Source organism: Onychomys torridus, chromosome 3 (genome assembly GCF_903995425.1).
Source record: "Onychomys torridus chromosome 3, mOncTor1.1, whole genome shotgun sequence".
Classification (NCBI taxonomy): domain Eukaryota; kingdom Metazoa; phylum Chordata; class Mammalia; order Rodentia; family Cricetidae; genus Onychomys; species Onychomys torridus.
The window spans coordinates 107,988,268-108,008,705 of record NC_050445.1 but is presented as its reverse complement, the minus strand read 5'-3'; the positions used below and the strand labels follow the sequence as shown (position 1 = coordinate 108,008,705).

The 20,438-nt window shown below is 47.6% G+C and overlaps 1 protein-coding gene across 1 annotated transcript in view; it reads right to left on the bottom strand.

The window, feature by feature from the left end:
- Nucleotides 1–20,438, bottom strand: part of Nup210 (nucleoporin 210) — a 99,093-nt gene that overhangs the window by 34,765 nt on the left and 43,890 nt on the right. Inside the window, exons 14-20 of the mRNA XM_036181791.1 lie at nucleotides 18,028–18,173; nucleotides 15,355–15,576; nucleotides 13,388–13,561; nucleotides 7,730–7,922; nucleotides 6,897–7,003; nucleotides 6,089–6,193; nucleotides 5,895–5,996 (exon numbers count right to left, since the gene is read on the bottom strand). Of these exons, the coding sequence (XP_036037684.1) occupies nucleotides 5,895–5,996; nucleotides 6,089–6,193; nucleotides 6,897–7,003; nucleotides 7,730–7,922; nucleotides 13,388–13,561; nucleotides 15,355–15,576; nucleotides 18,028–18,173 (1,049 nt within the window). The remainder of the gene's footprint in view (nucleotides 1–5,894; nucleotides 5,997–6,088; nucleotides 6,194–6,896; nucleotides 7,004–7,729; nucleotides 7,923–13,387; nucleotides 13,562–15,354; nucleotides 15,577–18,027; nucleotides 18,174–20,438) is intronic.

Here is a 20,438-nt window from a genome sequence, read left to right as displayed (position 1 = left end):
TTTGACAAGGCACACTCACACACAGGGCTGTACAATTATTCCTTCTTTTATAAAGGGAACAATGAAAATGCTTGGGGAAAGTATGAGCATCACACATACAGCTCTAACTACTCAGAAGGCTGAGGTGGGAGGAACACTTTAGCCAAGGAGCTCAAGGTCAGCCAGGAAATGTAGGGAGACCCCAGGGTCTTAAAAATAAAAAGGCTGGAGAGATGGCTCAGTGGTTAAGAGCACTGGCTGCTCTTCCAGAGGACCTGGGTTCTATTCCCAGCACCCACATGGGATTAAAACCATCTGTAACTCTAGCTCCAGGGGATGTGATGCCCTCTTCTGGCTTCTGCAGGTGGTGCACACATACATGCAGGCAAACATTCATACACTAAAATTAAAAAAGAAACTTTTAAAAAGGAAATTAAAACAGATTAGAAAACATAGACCTAAACCATAAGAAGAGAGTAAAGGAGGAACAGAAAAACAAATGGTCCCCAAGCCATGAACAGAGCCAGTGCCTCTTGCAATGCAGACAGTTACATCAGGAAGTTTAGAAAAGGGGCATCCTAGGTACCTTGGAATCTTCCAGCAACAATATATATATATATATGCGTGCGTGTGTGCATGTGTGTGTGTGTGTGTGTGTGTGTGTGTGTGTGTATGTGTGTATGTATGTATGTATGTATCCCTCTCATGGTTGCCATGACCAATTCCCACAGGTCCTACATGAGCTGCATGTGATCTTTTTCTGAGGTGGACACAGAGTGTTTGCTGACCACTAATCTCACCAGCATTTATGTAAGTCAGCCTTGCACAGAGCCGAGCTAGAACACAGGTAGGAATCTGGAGTGAGGTGCATCCCTAGCACTCCCCTCAGCCACCTTTCTTCATCTCTCACCTGGCTTCTCTGCCACTGTCTCTTCATTAACCTAAACAAGATGCAGAGATGGCTGGTTATGAACCTGAATCAGGCAGCACCACATGCATCCTTACTCATAAGCATGTCCTTAGGTTCCTTAGCCTACTGGTCACTGAAGTGCTGGATTTCTCCTACCTCTGCAGTGGCCTGCACTACCAACCATCTATGTGTCTATGAAGGCCTTTGTACAAGAGCTAGTCTTTGCCTCACCAATCATGGAAGAGAAAGGAGATGTAGTGGGCATCTGCTCCAAGTCCAGTGTCATTTAGTCTGGCAGCAGAAAGGCCTATGACAATTTCAATGTGTCTGTGACCACACTCCTTTAAGGGCATTCTCAAAGATGACCTACATTGTGGAAGCAGAGGTTTACTATCTGGTCATGGGAACAGTACCACTGTCTAATACCCTACTGTACCCTTCTCTCACAAGTGGAGAGGGAAGTCCTGAGCGGGGCAGAGCAGGCAGCATCAGAAAGATGCCCATTCACTGCCTTCTGGAAGCTCTAAGAATCAGACAAAACCTTGGAGAGACTGAATCTGTTTTCTTCTGGAGGCCCAATCTGCACCTACGCTAGCAGAGGCAAGGAGGGGTGAGGAATGTTAGCTGTCCTTATCCTCACAAACACACTTAAAAATATACACTTTCAGTCTAGCCTAGAAGTCCCGGGACACTACCCCATCTGGGGCATCTATAAAATGCCCACATGGTGCTTAGTGGTGGAAGGATGCAAGCTTTCTCCTCACAATCTAGAGTAAGACAATGGTGGCTATTGTCATCACTTCTATTCAACATTGTACTAGAGACTGTAGCCAGGACAATATGGCAAGAAAAAGAAATTAAAACTTCCAAATTCGAAGGGAAGGAGTCAAACTACCCATATTCACACATGACATCATCATCATCATCATCATTATCATCATCATCATCATCATCTCTCTCTCTCTCTCTCTCTCTCTCTCTCTCTCTCTCACACACACACACACACACACACACACACACACACACACACCCACAAAAAAAATAAACCTAGGGAATTCACTAAAAATTCCTAAGAGTTCAGCAAGGTTACACAATATGAAACCAATATGCAGAAATAAGCCACATGTTAGAAAAATAAAATTTAAGAAAACAATTCCATTTACAATTATTACCATGATTATGAGACCAACATGCAGAAATAAGCCACGTTAGAAAAATAAAGCTTAAGAAAACAATTCCATTTACAACTATTACCATGAAAAAGGATACTTAAAAATAAAATCAGCAAAACTAGTATAAAACTTAACACTCTCAACTGGAAACACTACTAAAAGACATCAAAGCAGGCACAGGTACCAGGGCAACACTTCACATTCATGGACAGAGACTGTGAATACGGTTAAGGGGCCAACCTAAGTCCTGGCAAAACTCTCACTGGCTTCACGAGTAAGTTGACAAGTTGACTCTATAATTTATATTTAACTCTAAGGGATCCAAAACAGTCAAAGTAGACTTGAAAGAGCCAGAAGACTCACACTTACGGATGGTCACACTTGCTCTGAAGCAATGGTGATCTACACTGTGACAGACACAAGTAAAGACACACAGGTCAACACAAAGCTGACGCAGAGCTGGGGCCTCGGAACTAAGCTCCTGTCTCTGATCTACTGGCTTTTGACATCAACGCCAAAATCATCCAGTGCAGACAAAAGAGAGCAATGGCTACTGCTAGGACAGATGGACAGCCACACACACCAGAAAGGTCCTGGGTTCCCACCACACACTCAGTGTAGACAAAGTGCAGAAGACAACAGGGCAAATCTTCAGGAGCTCCATTTGCAATGGAGTCAGGGTGACAGGAAACACAGGAACACAGAAGGAAGCCTAGCAAGACTGCTCATGGCCAAGGCTCATAACCTGAGTTCAATCCCCACAACCTACATGGTGGAAACAGAACCAACTCCTGAAAGCTGCTCTCTGTCCTCCACATGAATGCAGTGGCATGCATGCTCACCCACCCCCAACAAAATAAACATATAAATAAATGTAATTTTAAAAAGTTTAAAGAGATATTATACTGAACCAACATTTAAAATTTTTATTTATTTTATTATTTTTATTTTAACCAATATTAAAAACATAAGCTTGAAAGCAAGCTACCAAGAAAGCAAAAGGACAAGCCTGAATGAAAAGTATGTGCATATCACATCTCAGGAATGACTTTTATCTAGAATATAATACGGTATTCTATAACTTAACAAAAAAAGAGTAACAAGCAAAGGATCTAAATGGACATTTGTCCAAGAAGACACAAGAATAAAACACAAAGATAAGCTGAATGACTTCACTCATCAGGGACTACAAATCTGCCTCACAAGGAAAAATCACCTGTGCCTACTAGAGTGGCTGGACTATCAAGGTCTGATAATTACAAATGTTGACAAGGATGAGGAGAAACAGGCACTCTCATCTAGTGCTGGTAGGATGGAACATGGGAAACAGTCAGTGATTCCTCAAAACATTATATGCAGAGTTCCCATTCCTGGGCACGTAAACAGAGATGAAAGATGTATCTACACAAAAAACACACAAGGCTGGAGAGATGGCTCAGCAGTTAAGAGCACTGACTACCCTTCTAGAACTGTTTTCAGATGCCAGAACCCACATGGCAGATCACAATCATCTATAACTCAAGTTCCAGCGGATTTGATACCCTCCTCTGGCCTCCAGGCATGTACATGTTGTATATTACATACATGCAGACAAACATTTGTACATATAAAAAAATCTTTCAAAAAATTCTCCTGTACACAAACATTCACAGCAGCATTATTCTCAATAGTAAAGACAGAAACCAGTGCTGGGAATATAGCTTATGTGGTAGAGTGTCCACCTGGCACACAGGAAGCACCAGGTTGGAGTCCCAGCACCACACAAAAATAGGTGTGGTGGTGCACACCTACAATCCCAGAAGTAGAGGGGTAAGAATAGCCGAAGGTCAATTATCCTTCGCTAAGGGACATCCTTAGCTACATACTGAGCTCTAGGCCAGCCTGGGCTATATGAAGTCCTGGTTTTGAAGGGAAAAAAAATAGAAGCCCCCAAATATCAACTAATAGATGAATGAACAAACGAAAGGTGGCACAGCCATACTCAGCCATAAAAAGGAATGAGCTTCTGAAACATTTTACAACATAGAAACATGCTAGGCAAACGCCACATGCTTCGTGATTCCATTCACTTGAACTGCAGAATGGGAAAATCTATAGAGTTAGGCAATAAATTAGTAGTCACTGAAAGCTGGGACAGGGCATGAGTTTGGAAGAACTCAAAGGTGACAGGTGGCTAAAGGGTTTCCTTTCCAGGCATGCAAACACTCTAAGCATGATGGTGGTGATGGCTGCTCACATCTGTGAATCTACTAAGAACCTCCACACAGTCCATGAAGTTTATGCGATTTAGGGGGATCACCCTTTAGTACCAGGAGCAAAGGAATCAATAGAGACACACATTGCCAACCCTCCCTGACCCCCGGCAAGGCTCATGCCCTCTGGTTTCCCTTTGTACCCACCATCTCCTGATATCCAGCATCACAGTTAACCCTTGAGTCCAACACTTCTAGGCATACTCCTCACACTCAGTTGTTCCTCTCACTTTACACCTGTCCAGCTTAGGGCCAGTAACTTTGTGATCTCTAGGCTAAGATAGCTGGTGGAGGCAAAAACCAGGGGAAACGAATATGGGGAGTTAAACCCACAAACACCAGTACATGGTTGGAGCTATGCCACCAACTCCTGAGTAGGAATGGGCAACATGCTCCAGTGTTTCTGAAAACAGGTGCTAGGCTTAGGTCACTGCCTGGGTCATGGCCCTCCCAGGAATGCAGGTGCCCCCTGTGCTATGGCTAACCTTCAAGGGTTCAGGTGCAGGAGCAAGGCAAGGCCAAAAGTAAGGGCCTGGAGAATCACAGACAGCCCGTCAGCCAGACTTCCTGAGTTGAAGCCACACCCCTCCTTTCCAGGACCATGTCAGCGTGGGCAACCTCAGAGTCCAGGGGAGCTGTGACTCTTTGGGAATGAGGCAAGTATACTTTCAACAGAGGAAGCAAATTTTGGGTTCAGAGCTGCCTGGCAGCAATGCCCTAGCTGGTAAGTGTGGACACTGTGTGGTGGGTATCATTCTGGACTTCTTTTCAGGAGGAACTTTCCATTTAATAACTGATAAATACCCTGTCAGACACAAGTCAGACATTTAGGGCAGTTCTTCGTTTGCACTCTTTGGCTCTATTAAGAAAAGAAGGTTTAGGGGCTGGAGAGATGGTTCAGCGGTTAACAACATGGGCTGGCTGCCCTTCCAGAAGATCTGGATTTGGTTCCCAATACCCACATAGCCTTTCATAACCAGCTCTAACCTCAGTTCCAGGTGATCTAGCATCCTCTGATGGCCTCTGAGGGCACTGCATGTACTTGGTACACATACACGCAAGAAGGCAAATGCTCATATGTATAAAACTAAATCATTAAAAAGAAAAAGTGCTTAAAGAACTCAGATCCTGTATAATAAAAGAAGGGCTAAAAGTACAAGCTAACTGCAGACTACACCATAAGAAAAAAAGCAACTCGGGGCACGAGGAAACCAGAGGTCCAACCAGGTTCTTGTCTGTAAGCGTGGAAGAGTGTGAAGTGGGCACTATGGAGAGGTAGGAGAGAGTGGAGAGTGGAGCTTTAAAATGGGTTTCTTAGGGTTATCATAAAGCCATTTATGTAATAAAAGAATAAGTAAAAGATGAATCGGAAGATCGAAAGGAAAGAATTAGGTAATTAACAGTACGAGTAATCGTAGACACAGAAGAGAAAGTGCAGAGGTGGCACGGTAACGACAGACTTCAGAGCGACTCAGAATCTCAAGGCCCTGCTCAGTACAAGGTGGGTGTTATTAAGTGCCTGCTTTCTGAAATAATTTGTCAACCTGACTAGACAGCTGGGATCCTGATGCTCAAGCTTACCATAGCCACGCCCCGAGTGTCCTGGTAGGCCACCTTGATGATGTCCGGAGTGCTTGTGTTGAGGAAGAAGTAGCCAGAGCCTTCTGTGATGTGGAGTTCTACCTGGAGGAAGATGTGGGGATGGAAGAGATCAGGCTGGGTGGCAGAGTGCAGGGTGCCTTGCTTGGAAGGGTGGTGGGGGCAAAGGGCCATACCTGGACACCAGGGTGGTTATAGATGGTCACTTCCTCCGGACTGACCCTCACATCCTCTACAAGAATAAGCTCGATGGAGGCTGACACAGGCACTAGAGGGTCATGCTGAAAAAGAAAGGCCAACACTGTCAGACAGCTACCTCCGAGAAGAGCAGGGCTAGATGCTCCAGGGAGTGGCCTCATTCCAGGAACAGAAGCTTCAAGCAGTGTCAGTACCCAGGGGAGGGCTGAGAGGTAGAGCCCCTGAGAGGTCAGAAGCATATGTGAAGGTCTTAAAAGGGCATCTGTGGGCTGTGAGGCTCCAGTGGGGAGCCCAGTGAGGCCATTCAAAAACTAGTAGTTCCTAGAAGAGGTAAGAATGGAATGCATGAAGACATTTAGGACAGGGATAGGTGAACATCTGCCTCCAGCAGGCCACCCCCTTGCAAATGGGAACAGCTTTCTCTCAGAGGAAGCTTCCTTGTCTTAACATCTGGGCTCCTTAGGATGCAAGCCCCTACTTCGCCTGCCCTTGGGTATCTACTGCCTCCACACCATTTCAGTAGCAGCTTATGGGGTGGCCTGAGAGGGTGGGTATCATCCAGGCAGGACCATTCTTGGGGGACCCTTCCAATTCCTCATATGTACCTACTGGTCCCCCAGAAGCAGCATATCTGCTTGAAGCCCTTAAGAAATGCTGGGGAGAGGAGAAGAATCAATCAGGTACTGATCCCTAGCAAGGGAGGTCACACCAGACAGAATCTACAAGAAACAGGAGACAGCCTGGTGTTGCCCATGGTCCCATCCACTCGTGTCCTCTGGGACATACCGGTTGCTTCACTCTGGCTGCGTTCAGGTGTGACTGCTGGTAGTCAGTCACCATGGCAGAGATGGCTGTGGTTCCTGAGGCCTCATGAACCGAAACTGCCTGCAAACCTGAGGGCACAGAGGGGAAACAAATGTTGGTTACCTTGGGGCCACATCCTGCTGCCAATTCAGTTTCAAGTTTAAAAAAACAGGTAACTGAGTTTGCTGAGGCTTTTAGTCCTGTAAGGGTTAACAGGCCAAGAACAGAGTTGCTGAGGTAAGCTGAGAAGACAGGCTCAACAATGGGCTGCGGAGGAAGCTTGTCACTGTCACAGCATGGCCAAGGGACCTAGGACAGGAGACCTTTCTGCTCTGGATCCTGAGCCCCAAGTTCCTATCTCACATGCCTATATGGGATTAAAGGAACAAAGTGAAGCTGGGTGTACTGGTGCAGGCCTGGGATCCCAGCACTCAAAATCTCAAGTTTGAGGCCAGCTTGACTGCAGAAGAAGATCTTGTCTCAAAACAAAAAACAAACAAACAAACAAACAAACAAACAAAACAACACAGTAGCCAGGTGTTGTGACACATGCCTTTAATCCCAGCAAGGGGCAAAGGCAGGTGGATCTCTGAGAGTTGGAGACCAGCCTGGTCTTCATAGTTAGGCCAGCCAAAGCTACAATGAGACTCTCTTTCAAAAAAAGGGGGTGGGGTGGAAGATGAGCTCTCTCTACATTCCATGCTTTAGTCCTAAATGAAGGGACGCCGCAGACACCTGAGGTCCTAGGCATGAGCAGTGCAGGACTTTCATGGTGTCCAGGGCTCCTCCACCCTCTGGCTCAAGACATGGCTCACCATGTAGCTTCTTTTGGCCTTTCCCATCATCATGGGATACCAGCTGCATGGGCTGGTCAGGCTTGGTGCTCGCCAGCAACGGCCGGGAGGATTCCCACTGGATGCTCAGAGAGCTGAAGTTATCAAATCGCCGGCCCTGTTGGTCATAGGCACCCAAGTCTAACAGGGGGTTTCGGTGACTGGATACTGGAACCTAAAAGAAACAGAGATCAGATGCTGTGGGCACATCCAGTACTCTCTGCCACAGGTAATTCCATGAAGCCAGCTGTTTCCCTTATGGGCTCAGATGGTCCTGATGAAGGGGTGGGGATGAACTGCAAACCAATGCTCAGGAATGTTACCACTAAGGTGCCCCAAAGCCCTGTCCAAAATGGCTCCTGCTTCTCCATGAGGGATAATGACTCCCTTTTTACCTAACTAAATGGCACAGAGGGTGTACAGCAAGGAGGCAGCCAAGCAGAGGCAGCCCCAAGCCTGGATTGACCCTTGGTTCCAGCTCTTCCTACCCAGGAAGGCACAAAGGTCTCCATCCTTGGCTTCTTCAGTCAGGGTAGGAAGCAGAATCAATTTGTTGGGACTTTCTTTTAAAAAATGAAAAATTTGCCAAGCGGTGGTGGTGCGCACCTTTAATCCCAGCATTCGGGAGGCAGAGCCAGGCGGATCTCTGTGAGTTCGAGGCCAGCCTGGGCTACCAAGTGAGTTCCAGGAAAGGCGCAAAGCTACACAGAGAAACCCTGTCTTGAAAAACCAAAAAATTTTCAGATTTAATTTTATGTGTATGAGTTTATCTGCATGTACATATGTACCCCTCATGCCTGCAGAGGCCAGAAGAGGGCATTAGATCCCTTGGAACTGGAGTTATGGATGGTTGTGAACCATGTGGGTGCTGGGAACTGAACCCAGTCCTCTATAAGAAGTACTCTTAACCATTGAGCCATCTCACCAGTTCTGGGACATTCTTTTAAATATGAATCCTGTGTGGTTATTTGAGAGACAAATTCACATTGTAATTCACACTAAATGGGGTGGGCTTTAGCATAGTTTACCATTTACCAATGATCTAATCCATTGGAAGAACTGTCCTCTCTCTCCTAAGGGTAACTATCACTGAGTCTGGAGAGTGAGATATGACACATGATTTGTGACAGTTCTGGAGGGGACCTCTAAGGCCTAAGTATACTCTCTTTTTCTGCACAATGGCTCCTAGTGATGGACAACCTGAGACTCATGCACCACATGGGCAAGAGCTGAGCTTACACTGCGTAGTTAAGATGTGAAGCTATGGGGTTGGGGGTTGTTACTGCGGCACAGCAAAGCACATCCTGATGATGTAGCCACCAAGCTCCCTGTCTCTACCTCCAGGATCCCTCTCCAACTTCTTGTTCCTGGTTCCAGACAACACTTGGGCAAGCATGCTGCCATCTATAGTGTCCTTCGTGGTAGCACCTCAGCTCATGACCTGGGCACACCAAGGGTTTAACGACTGGGCAGGACACAAGCTGGGGAGTTGTAAGTGTGGGCAGGAACCATAGAGGTCTGTCCCCAGGTACTTCACCCCTTCTCTCAGTTCAACCTCTGGTAGAAAATCAGTGCTTTTCTATGCAAGCATGCCTGCAGGCTGACTGCAACTTTCCCACTTTACAGAATGGAAGGCTGTGGCTCAGACACTTTACTTGCTCAGTCTCACAGGTTTAGGGTAGAACATGGCAGGTCAGATTCTCCAAGGACTTCCTATGACATTGGTTTCTCCTTAGGCACCAGCTCAACTCAATCATGGACTAATTAGTCCCCTGGCATGCAAGTGGCGCCCAATCTTGGTAAGAAGAGGAACTGGTCTGCCTGCAATCTGTCATTCCTGCTGGTTGACTCCACTCTGGTGTCTCACCTTGCCAATAATTTACTCTGCAAACACATCCTAGGTGGCCTCTGGATTTGGAGAGCTATAAAGTTAAATTGATACTGCACCCAGATGCACCTTGGGGATATATCTTCTTCAAGGTCCTCTAATGAGACCATAAATCGCAGGGGCCATGCCTGAATGGCCAGCTCATGGCTCGGGAACGCAAGGACTGATGGATCACATGGCAGTTCTGTGTCCAGGGCCCATTACTTCTTGCTGACACCAACAACACATAGTCCATTCTGAGTCAAGCTCCACAGTCACACCACTTCAACCAGAGGCAGCTCTGCACTCACCCAGTCTGGCTGCAGACAGACCAGAAACACCATGTTCAGCTCCTCACCAATGCTTAAAGACAGGGGAGACACATCTAGATCTGATTTGGTTTTGCTCTGCTACAGCTCAGCAGCACAGACTGCCCAACATGAAGGCCCCTGCTCTCCAGGTAGGCACCCACCCCCCATGCCCTTGCTGTCTTAGCATCCCTCAGTCTACATGAGGGTACCTCGTAGAGACTCAGGGACAGCATGCTCCTGAGTTTGCTCACTTGCCCAAAGATGTTTGCTGAGTTCTTGGTAGGAGCCAGCAAGAGACTAATCTAGGCAAATAGTATAGTGATAGGTCACTGTGGGTATTTGGAAGTGAGAGAAGTGGGAGGGGCAATCGGGTGTGCTGAGGCAGCTGCATCTTTAAGTGAAGCCAAAAACAAAGGAGAATCTTGATGAAGAAATGAGGGAGGCTGGGGCTAGGAATGGGGAAGCTACAAGCCCCAGGGCTCAGCCTACCTAAGCCCCAAGCACTGACAGAGGTAGAGGGAAGAAGACCACATTCAAGTATGAAAGGCACAGAGGTGAAAGCAGCCAGGTCCAGGGACACAGGGCCCCAAAGGCCATGGAAGGGACTCAGCTTTCTCACCAGGCTCAATTGGAAGCCACAGGTGGGTTTAAGCAAAAAACACAGACTAATGTATAATGGCTACTCTCTGGACTCTGCATCCAGTCACATAATCCCCAGCATTGGCCTCTATCACCATCAAGGGTTGGTTCCCACAGAAGGTGGGGCTTGAACCCAGCCCCATGTTCCCTCGTGCTGGGCTCATAGTAGAACTTGTGCACTGACTCTGGCTCTTTACCTCTGGCAGGGGACCCAGCAGGCAGATGTTTCCTGAAGATCCAAACTTAGCACAATGTTGTCACCTCCACCAAGAACAACTACACAAAACAGATGTGAACTAAAAGGTAAAACTTGCAGGCAAACCAGGCAGAGAGAGGAAGAGAGAGGGGGTGATGTGGACTCTCACACATGTGTGGTAGCTAAAACGATACAGAAGCAGAGTAAAGCACAGGACGGGGTGTCACTAGAGGCTGGAGGGGAGGGGCAGAAGGAGGATAGGAAGCAAATGCTGAACACAGGGAGCAGTAAGCTTTGGGGTTCTGTAGCGCAGAGAGGCAACTAAATACCAGAATAATATATTATATAAAGAACAGCAACGGAACACTCTGAAGCTTCCCAACACAATGGAACCATCAGTGTTTGAGAGAGAGACCTCCCCATCCTGATTTGATGGCCCACACTACATGCAAGTATGGAATTAATCACAGTACACCCCATAAATATGCAATAATATGTCAACAAAAAGCTTTTAAAAAGCCTGGAGCAGGTAGCGAGTTCAAGATTTCATCTCAACAGATCTCTAAGTTAAGATGGAGAAGTCTTCTCCTGAACAGCTCATTCAGAGGCCAGAAAAAGACAATCATTCACTCTGCAGCAGACACTGGGGCTAAGCCACTTTCAGGCTCTGAGCCTGTAACACCCCCTATCTTGATAAGAATAAGCAAGGTACATATTCTACAGGATCCCTGTGGGGTCGGCGGAGAGTATACAGAAGCTATAAATCTTACTCTACACCACCCTTACCAGCCCAAGTGAAGCCAGTGGGAGAGATAAGTGCAGGTCTGTGGAGTGTTCATTCTTAGCTCCAATAATGAGCAAGGGCCAGAAAAGACAGAACCACCCCACAGCAGCAGGGGAAACAGCTGTGCTTGACTCCAATAGGAGAGATGAAGGCTGGTCCTCAAGCCCCAGATATTACAGCTGTGCAAATCAAGCTTTCAACAGAAGGGTTTGGATCAAAGGCAAAGCTCTCCTTCACTCACCAGGGACCCAGTTCTCACAGCACCTGCCCCACAGCAGCAAAGGCCGTGGACACACTTAGTATCAGAGTTCATACAGGTGTGGAGGAGGCCTGGGTACCCAGAGATGAGTAGTACCTACTCTGAGATCATCACTTCAGGGAAACAGACCCTGGGGGCCACAGGAGGAATTGCTATGTTTGGAGATAAAGCTGGTTCTGCATTTTCAACTCTGCCTACCTCAATGATGGCCATGGTGTCAGAGGAAATGAGGCTAAGAGGTAAAGGTTCCAAGCACACAGGACTGTTCTGGTCACCATGTGGACAGGAGGGATACTAGAGACCATGACCTGTCCTCAGAGTCCTTGCTCTTGCTGTCTTACCTCCCTGGGGCCTTCCACTTGGCTCCCCTAGGCTGGCATCTCCTTATCCTGCTCTTCTTCCTGCCTCTGAAATCACTGGCTCCTCTCAGCTAACCTCTCTGTGGTATTTCTACAGAGGACCTCCTGTCTTCCAGTGGCTCCTCACCCTCCTCAACACTCTGTTATTCTAGAACTTGGATGCTAAGAGCCAGGAGAACCTGCTGGAGGGATGAGGAAACTATGATTTCCTTCCTCCAAGCAGGGCTGAACTAGCTTATCACTAATCCCTGAGCAGGATGCACTCAGGCCCTGGGCTATGAGGACTGCCCAGCCCCAGCTTCTGGGGAAGCCAACCAGTAGGTTTTACCCCCATAGCTGCTGTTTGAAAGGTTCATGGACTTTCTTCCCCTCTTGACACTTTGGGATGTCCTGCCCCATACAATTCAATACTGCAGATGCCCCCTTTCCTTACAGTTCCCAATCCCACTCTGACCACACCCTCTCTACCCAGAGACAACACCCCACCTGAACAGCTGAAACCACAGAACACTTCACAGAAGGACTTGACAGCCCCTCAGGTGCCCAGCAGAGGGCAACAGTGAATCTGGAATCAGAAAGTGGGGTGGGGAGGGGTTGCATCTTACATGACCACTGCAGAAGCTCCTGGACTTAGGGTGAGGTCACATCCCAATGACCCCATCATGAGTTAACACATCATTCTATAGACAGTCTATTGTGCCGCTCTACTCACATACCCTGACCCAGCTCCAACACTGACCTGAGCCAACAGTTGGGGAGATGGCCCAACCCAAAGACTTCACTCCAACATGAGACTGAGTGTCCCATGAGCTATATATGGACTCCAGGACTCCACAGAGCATCAGTTTCCCCCTGTGGTGGTAAAGCTGACTGTGGGGCTGTGACTGGTTCACACCTCATAGCATTAAGGGAAGATGGGCTACCTGTTACTAACCTGGGAAAAGACCAAAACTCCAAGTATGACAAGTGTTTGTCACCTTCCCACCTCTATAAATTAGCAAATCAGAAGCTAAGTCTCTGTAAGCCAGGAACCATCTATGCAAATGAACCTTGGAAAGTCTCTCACTTCTGCAGGCTCTAGACTCCTCTGTGCAAAGTGCAAATGGAAACACCCTGCACAGCTCTAGCTGTTGAGATCCAGGTATCAGAACACTCAAGACCATGGGTGCAGTGGGTCAAGGTCCTCTTGCCTGTCTTCTCCCTCCCCAAGAGTGGTCATACTCACCACCTGCTTATTCTGCTGCAGCAGTGGGCAGGATAGATCCAGCTGCGGGAGGGCATAGACAGGCATGAGGGTGAGTCTGGAAGGCGGGGCACAGACAGACTTCACCACAGTGGGCTCCACGGCGGGGAAGGGATTAGAGAGGCTGGGCTGGTTCCCCACAGACAGGGCGATGACCTAGAGGAGCAGGAGGGACAGTCAGACACCTGAACGAGGTCCCCTCCTCTTTGAGCTGGGACTTAACTTCTATAGGACGTGTGATGATGCCTATGCCCCAGGTACCATCTACAAACATCTCAAAGAGGCAGATCAGGGGATACCTTGTGGCTCCCCAGGACACCAGGAAAAACCCACAGCTGAATCTGCATATCCACAAGGTCCTGGATATTTGAAAGAGGAATCTGCGCTGACTTCAACCCATCAAGGTGAGGCACAGATGTGGGAATTTGCACACTGAAGGGTAGGGGATCTTAATTGTGGAGGGATGGGTTAGAAAAGGGACCATGCAGGACAACGCCCAGGGGAGAGGACAGAGCCACAGGCAGAACCACCCCACTCCATGCCTGCTTGCTCCTCTGAGCCAGAGGAGAGAGACTACACTCACCACCTACATGGACAGGACAGGGGAGGAGCTGAAAGGTCTTTTTTGCTGCTAGAATGGGGCCTCTGGAGTCAAGTTCAGCCCCTGGTTTTACATTCAACACAGCTAAAGCTGCACCTGAAGGAGCATTCCCAGCCTCCTCAGAGACAGACAACTGCTGAGGACACCAGTTTGTTCCAGCAGCCCCTCATCTTTCCTGGCCATGAGGTGGGAGGAGGGAGGTGCCTCCTGACTTAGCAGGCTGTCTGCCCATGACACAAGTGAAGTCCAGAGGCCTGAACATGTGGAAGGCCTTAGATCAGACCTTGCTTAGAGCCCAACTTCTGCAGGCCAGGGCAGAACCCCAGTGACCTAGCTTAGCTGAGATAATTCATTGCTACCCTTAGTCTTCCTATTGATTTGGTAGCATGCATTTCTTGTTCTTAATATTGTCCTATACTTCTACTAGCACCTCTAGTGGGGCCTTTTCCCATGCACTCCTTTGACCATAGCAGCCAGCTTTGGACTGCTGAAGACACCTTTGCCAGGGGGTCTGTGTACATCTTCAACTGAATCTGTACTCCTTTTACTTGTAGACATGCAGGAATCAGCTCTCACTTTTCGGTTCATGGTTCTGCCTACTTTCTGTTCCTATCTGAGGCCTCCCAGAAAGAGACTGTCAGAAGCCAGAAGAGCTCAAGGCCTTGGCCTGGCCTGAGGAAAAGGGTGCTGCCCCCAGCCAAGCAGGCCCCATGGGAACTCAGGACATGGCACACTTGGTTCAGTCTGCTTAACCTTTCAGTATCTTTGGTCTTCAGCACTAAAAACAAAGCCAAAAGCCAAACCCTAAAAACACTGTAGCTGGGCATAATAACTTATGCCTGTAATCCCACCACTTGGAAGGCTGAAGCAAGATGAGTTTAAGATCAGCCTGTGCTACATTAACTATATAGTGAGTTTCAATGAAGCTAGCGTTGGTCGAATAGAGAGACTCTATCTCAAAATAACCAAAATAACCAAGATCACACACACAGGCACTGGCATATCCACCCCTTCCTGAAAGAACAAGTTGGTATAACCAAACCCAGGTCAATGGTCTCAATCCTTTTGACAGCAGCCCAGCCCTGAAACATGGGGCTTTGTGATTCCCGGTCTCAAACCTTCTCCTTCTACTCATTTATACCCCTGAGAAAGAGGAGGCCACCTACAGGCTGGCTTTAGGAAAGCTGATGTGTGCTGTGGAATCCAGCAGGCCGCTTCACTGAGCCTTGAATCGTCTGGTCAGTAAGATGGAGACAACAGGAACAACACATTCAGGGCTTTCTGAGAACAGTAGATTTTCTACCTCTCTCAGTAGGCAAGGTGGGACCGAGGGCAGCTGTCCACTCACCTGTTCACCTAAGGCCTGGCAGGTCACAAGGACCCAGTGCTGCTGGTAATTTCGGGAGGCTGGAGGACCCAAGAGAGCCAGGCTGATGCTGCCTGTGTCTTCAGAAGTGACATTCCGAAAGAATTTGGAAGGTTCCAGGACCCACGGCCTGGGGCCTCCTTCAAACAGCATCTCCTTTGAGGAGCCCAGGGTTATCACAGCAACAGAGGAGGGATCCACAGCCTGGAGAAAGAAGGAGAAGGCTTAGCATTGCTCTGGGAGGAGGTGACCAGGCAATGCTGGGCATCCAGAACTCAGGTCCTCATCCTGCTTGGGTGGACTGCCAGGCAAACTCTGTGTCGTCTTTGAAATTCAGTCTCCACGTGGACAGTATGCACAGGGTTGCCATGAATTAGGGGTTTTGGAAAGAACTGGGTCCTCACTGGAGCATGGAGTACACTGGAATGCTGAGCATGGTGGTGCATAATCTAATTCCAGTATTCAGGAGACAGGGGCAGAGACATGTGGGTTTCTATGAGCCAGCTTGGTCATGTGCCAGCCAGGGTTACATAAAGAGACCTTGTCAAAAAACAAACAAAAACAAAATAAAACAAAACAACAACAACAACAACCAACAAAACCCCTGGAAATTCCCACCTGGGCTCTATCCTAACACAGACTAAATGAGAAAGAAACAACTTCATGATCAAAAACATGTTCTTCATGTTCATTTCTCACAGCTAGGAGCCAGCATTACACTGATATCCACAAAGAGGGTGTTTGGGAGACATGATGGCACCTTGCATAGGTCCCAACACAGTACTAACCAAATATTGAATGCAAGACATAATACTGAACATATACATTCACATCCATCACACTGCTACTATTATCATTATAGTCTATGAGTATTTTACCTGCATGTCTATCTATGTACCACGTGTCCACAGAGGACAAGGAAGGTTCTGATGCCCTGGGACTGGAGTTAGAGGTAGCTGTGAGCCACAATGTGGATGCTAGAAATTGAACCTGGGTCCTCTGGAGGAGCATCCAGTGCTTTAACCACCAAGCCATCTCTCCAGCTCCGCTTTAACTATGGAACTATCTCTTCAGCTCCTCCCTACCCCAACCCCACACTGCTTTAAAAAAAACAGAAACCAGCCAGTGTGGAGGCCTAAGTCTATAATCCCTCCTACAGGAAGCAGAGGTAGGAGGATTTTGAGTTTGCATCCAGCCTGGGCTTCATAGCAAAACCAGCTCAAATTAAAAATAAAAAGGTCCGAGGATATGACTGAGTGCTTGCCCAGCTGTAGAGACCCACAGAGGTTTCCTAGTGAGAACTTACTCAGGGTCTGAGAATCTGAGCTTGCTTTACCCAGGAAGGCTGCATAAGGGGATGATTTGACCACAGGTGTGGTTACCAGGTGTTTGGAAGGGTCTACACTTGGCTGTAAGGTGTGTTTTGATCTAGAAAGGGAGAAGTCATTTGCCCCGCCCTTTGGCATTGTTATAAAAAGCCCGTTTGAAGAGGCAGAAGGGACCGTTGGGTTTTGATCCAGCTCCTCCCGAAGCTATCCTGTGTTTCTTTCTCCTCTCTGCTATCTAAAAGTTTCTTATCCTTCTCTCCTCCTCATAGGAACCTTTTTAAAAGGTGGGAGCTGGCCTCCACACCCAGCACGCTCGAGGCTCGCTCCTCAGTGAGGAATGCTATGGAGTGTGGGGCAAAAGACAGCTCTCACAGGAAGCACAGCTGCAGACGGGTGTTCCTGGCCAGCTCGGTCAGGGCCAGCTTGCTGCCCTTCTTGCTCCATGGAGCTCTCCTCACTTTCCTTTTGTTTTCCTATTTATTTATTTGTTTGTTTATTTTAGATGGGTCTCATTACTGAGACCAGGTTCAAGCTGCCAGGAACTCAAGATCCTCCTGCCTGAGGCACCTGAGAGCTGGGCTTACAGGTGTGCATCACCACGCCTGGCTTTATCTTCCTCATCTGTGTAGAGGCACCTAGGGCAAGTTTCTAGGCCCGTTTTGTACTTGGTAAAGAACAGTGCCTAGCACACTGCAGATTCTCAGCATTCACTGAAGTAATTTACTGGTCAATTGGCCAGTAAAACCATGAGGGTCTCAAAGTCTCCAGTGAGCAACGAGAAAACTCGCACAGAAAGCCCCCATCTGTTTTTACGGACTAGGGTGCCTGTGCTTCTAAGGGACTCACGGCCTGCCCACAGGCACAAATGGTAACAGTTGGAATCTGTTTTAGTCTGCTTTCTGCTGCTGTGATAAACACCATGACCAAATGCAACTTGGGAAGGAAAGGGTTTATTTGGCTTACACGTCCCAATCAATCCATCATGAAAAGAAGTCAGAGCAGGAACTCAAGGCAGGAACCTGACTCAGGAGCTAAAGCAGAGGCCATGAAGGAACTTTCTTTGGTTTGCTCACCCTGCTTTTTATACAACCCAAAACTACCCATATCCATCATTACTCAAGATAATACTCCAGTGACTCTCTGATGGGGGCATTTTCTCAACTGAGGTTCCTTCTTCCCACATGACCCTAGCTTGTTGTCAAGTTGGCAAAAAACAAACAGAAAACAGTGCAGGATCTACAGAGAGAGGCCATTCTCACCTAACCTCCAGAAACACTCAAGAAAAGGTGGAGGACAAGGCAGATGACTAAAGGCAGGTACAGCTCACCTTGAGGGGCAGGTAGGCAGCAAGAGTGATCTTCGCACCCAAGTGTACATGGCCATGTGTGTAGCTCACAAGGAGGGTAGTAGAGCCCTGGGCATCAGCTCTCACCATGACTCCACTGCAGTGCTCAGGCCCTGGCAGCAGCCTCCCTGCACAAGAAAACCAAAAGTTAACACAAGCTTGTTCTTCAAGGGGAAGGCAGGGCAGGCCAAGGGCCCCTTTTCATTCTGGACTTCATACACAACTCGATTTTGTTATCATTTAAATTTTCCAGAGGCTAGAGCTGTAGCTCAGTGGAAAAACAGCTACCTAGCACGAACCCTCTAGATTTCAACACCAGCATCACAAAACACAAAACAAACAAAGCAAATTCAAGTACAATTCATGTACATTACACACAGGTCTGGTACACATACAACTGGCAATGATTTCCCATCTTCCCCCATGTGTTCAACACACCCTGCGTCCAGGATCCAGGTCAAGAGAGAGCTTACCAGCAGCTCAGCCTCCCCTAGACACCCCCCTTCTGGTCTCCAACCCTTCCCAACTTCCATCAGAACAGCCTCAGTGTGCTATGTCTATGGCTTAAATAAAAAAGGGAGGGGATCACCGGCTGCACTGGCCTGCCTTCCTCATCAAAGTTCTCAGTCTTCACAGTCAAGCATCCTTCACTCACATTTCTGCACACTGTTCTGCTATGGGGATGAGGAAGTACAACAAGACTTCCTCATGCCACTGTGAACATTCCAGGTCGTTCTCATTTGGGCTGTGCTACACAGTACCAGTGTGGACATATGTAGGGTCATCTTTAGATGGCACATCCCAGCCTTTCTGCTGGCTGTGTCCAGAGGAGGGGGACCAGTGATAGGCATGCATGTGTGCAGCCAAATGTCTCTCCCAATTTATCTTGCTGTTATCTGTGTTACCATGTTCCATCAAATTTTAATTAAGTTTGTATTAATGTTATGCTGGTTTGTTTTTGTCAACTTGACACAAATGAGTTACTCTGGGAAAGGGAAATTCAGTGAAGGAATTGCCTCCATCAGGTTGCCTCCTGTGGGCAAGTTGAGCAAGTCTGTGGGGGCATTTTTTTCATTAATTACTGATGTGGGAGGGCCCAGCCCACTGTGAGTGGTACCACTCCTGCGCAAGTTGTTCCAGGCTGTATAAGAAAGCAGGCTGAGCAAGCCAGTAAGCAGTGCACCTCTATGGTCTCTGCTTCAGTTCCTGCTTCCAGGTTCCTCCCCTGGATTCCCTCAATAATGGTCTGTAACCTTTTCCTTCCCTCAAGTTACTTTTGGTGATGGTGTTTATCCCAGCCACAGAAAACCAAACTAAAACAAATGTGAATTATGATGAAGTGTACAATACATAAACTTCTCACCTCAATAAAAAGGGTGGGGGGCAGTCGTGGTGCTGAAGACCTTTAATCCCCACACTCTGAAGCCTGAAGCAGTAGGCAAATCTGAGTTCAAGGTCTACCTGCTCTACATAGTGACTTCTAGGCCAGTCAGAGGGAGGAGACTAATAGTGAGACCTGGTCTTAAGAAAAAAAATCCCACCTCAATATTCTTATGTATAGTCGCATGCCACAGGCCAGAGCTGTGCAGGTTCCATCACCAGCTGCCACTCAGGCCTTTGACTTGCAAAGCTGAGATGTCTAGTATTAACTGCTCTACTCTGGCATTCACTATTCTCTGTCTCTTGTTGTCTAAGTGGAATCATGCAGCATTTATCCTCTTGTGTTCACCTGGCACAGTGTCCTCAAGGCTCCTCAGGGCTGCACCACATCAGAGCTTCCTTCCTTCTTAGGGCTGAACCTGCCCTAGATCTGGTCCTCTACCGATGAGCACCTGAGCCGTCAGCATGTATGAATAATGCTGCTATGTGTTAACAACGACGTCTTTGCATTTGTACTTTCACTAACCTTAGGTCTATGTCTAGAAATGGGACTTCCTGAATCATATAGTAATTCTACTTGAACTTCGAAGAATCCACCACATTTTCCAAGTAGCTGCCCTTAACACCTTCTAAAAGAGAGTGGACTCCAGTTTCCTTATAACCTAAATGTTTCCTGTTGCTCTAATAGTAGGTGCCCCAATGGGAGTAGTTTTATGTTTCTTCTTTGAGATTTATTTTATTTTTAATTGTGTGTATATAATGCATATACATGCACACAATACCCATGGAGGCCAGAAAAGGGCGTTGGATTCCCTGGAACTGGAGTTAGGCAGTTGTGAGCTACTTGATGTGGGTACCAGGAAACAAACCTAGGTCCTCTGGAAGAGCAGCATGTGCTCTTAATCACTGAGCCATGGCTCTAGCCCTTTCCTTGTAGTTTTGCTTTGAAATTCTGTGATGACTGATGAGGATGGACATCTTTTCCTACAATCGGGACTACTACATGTGACATT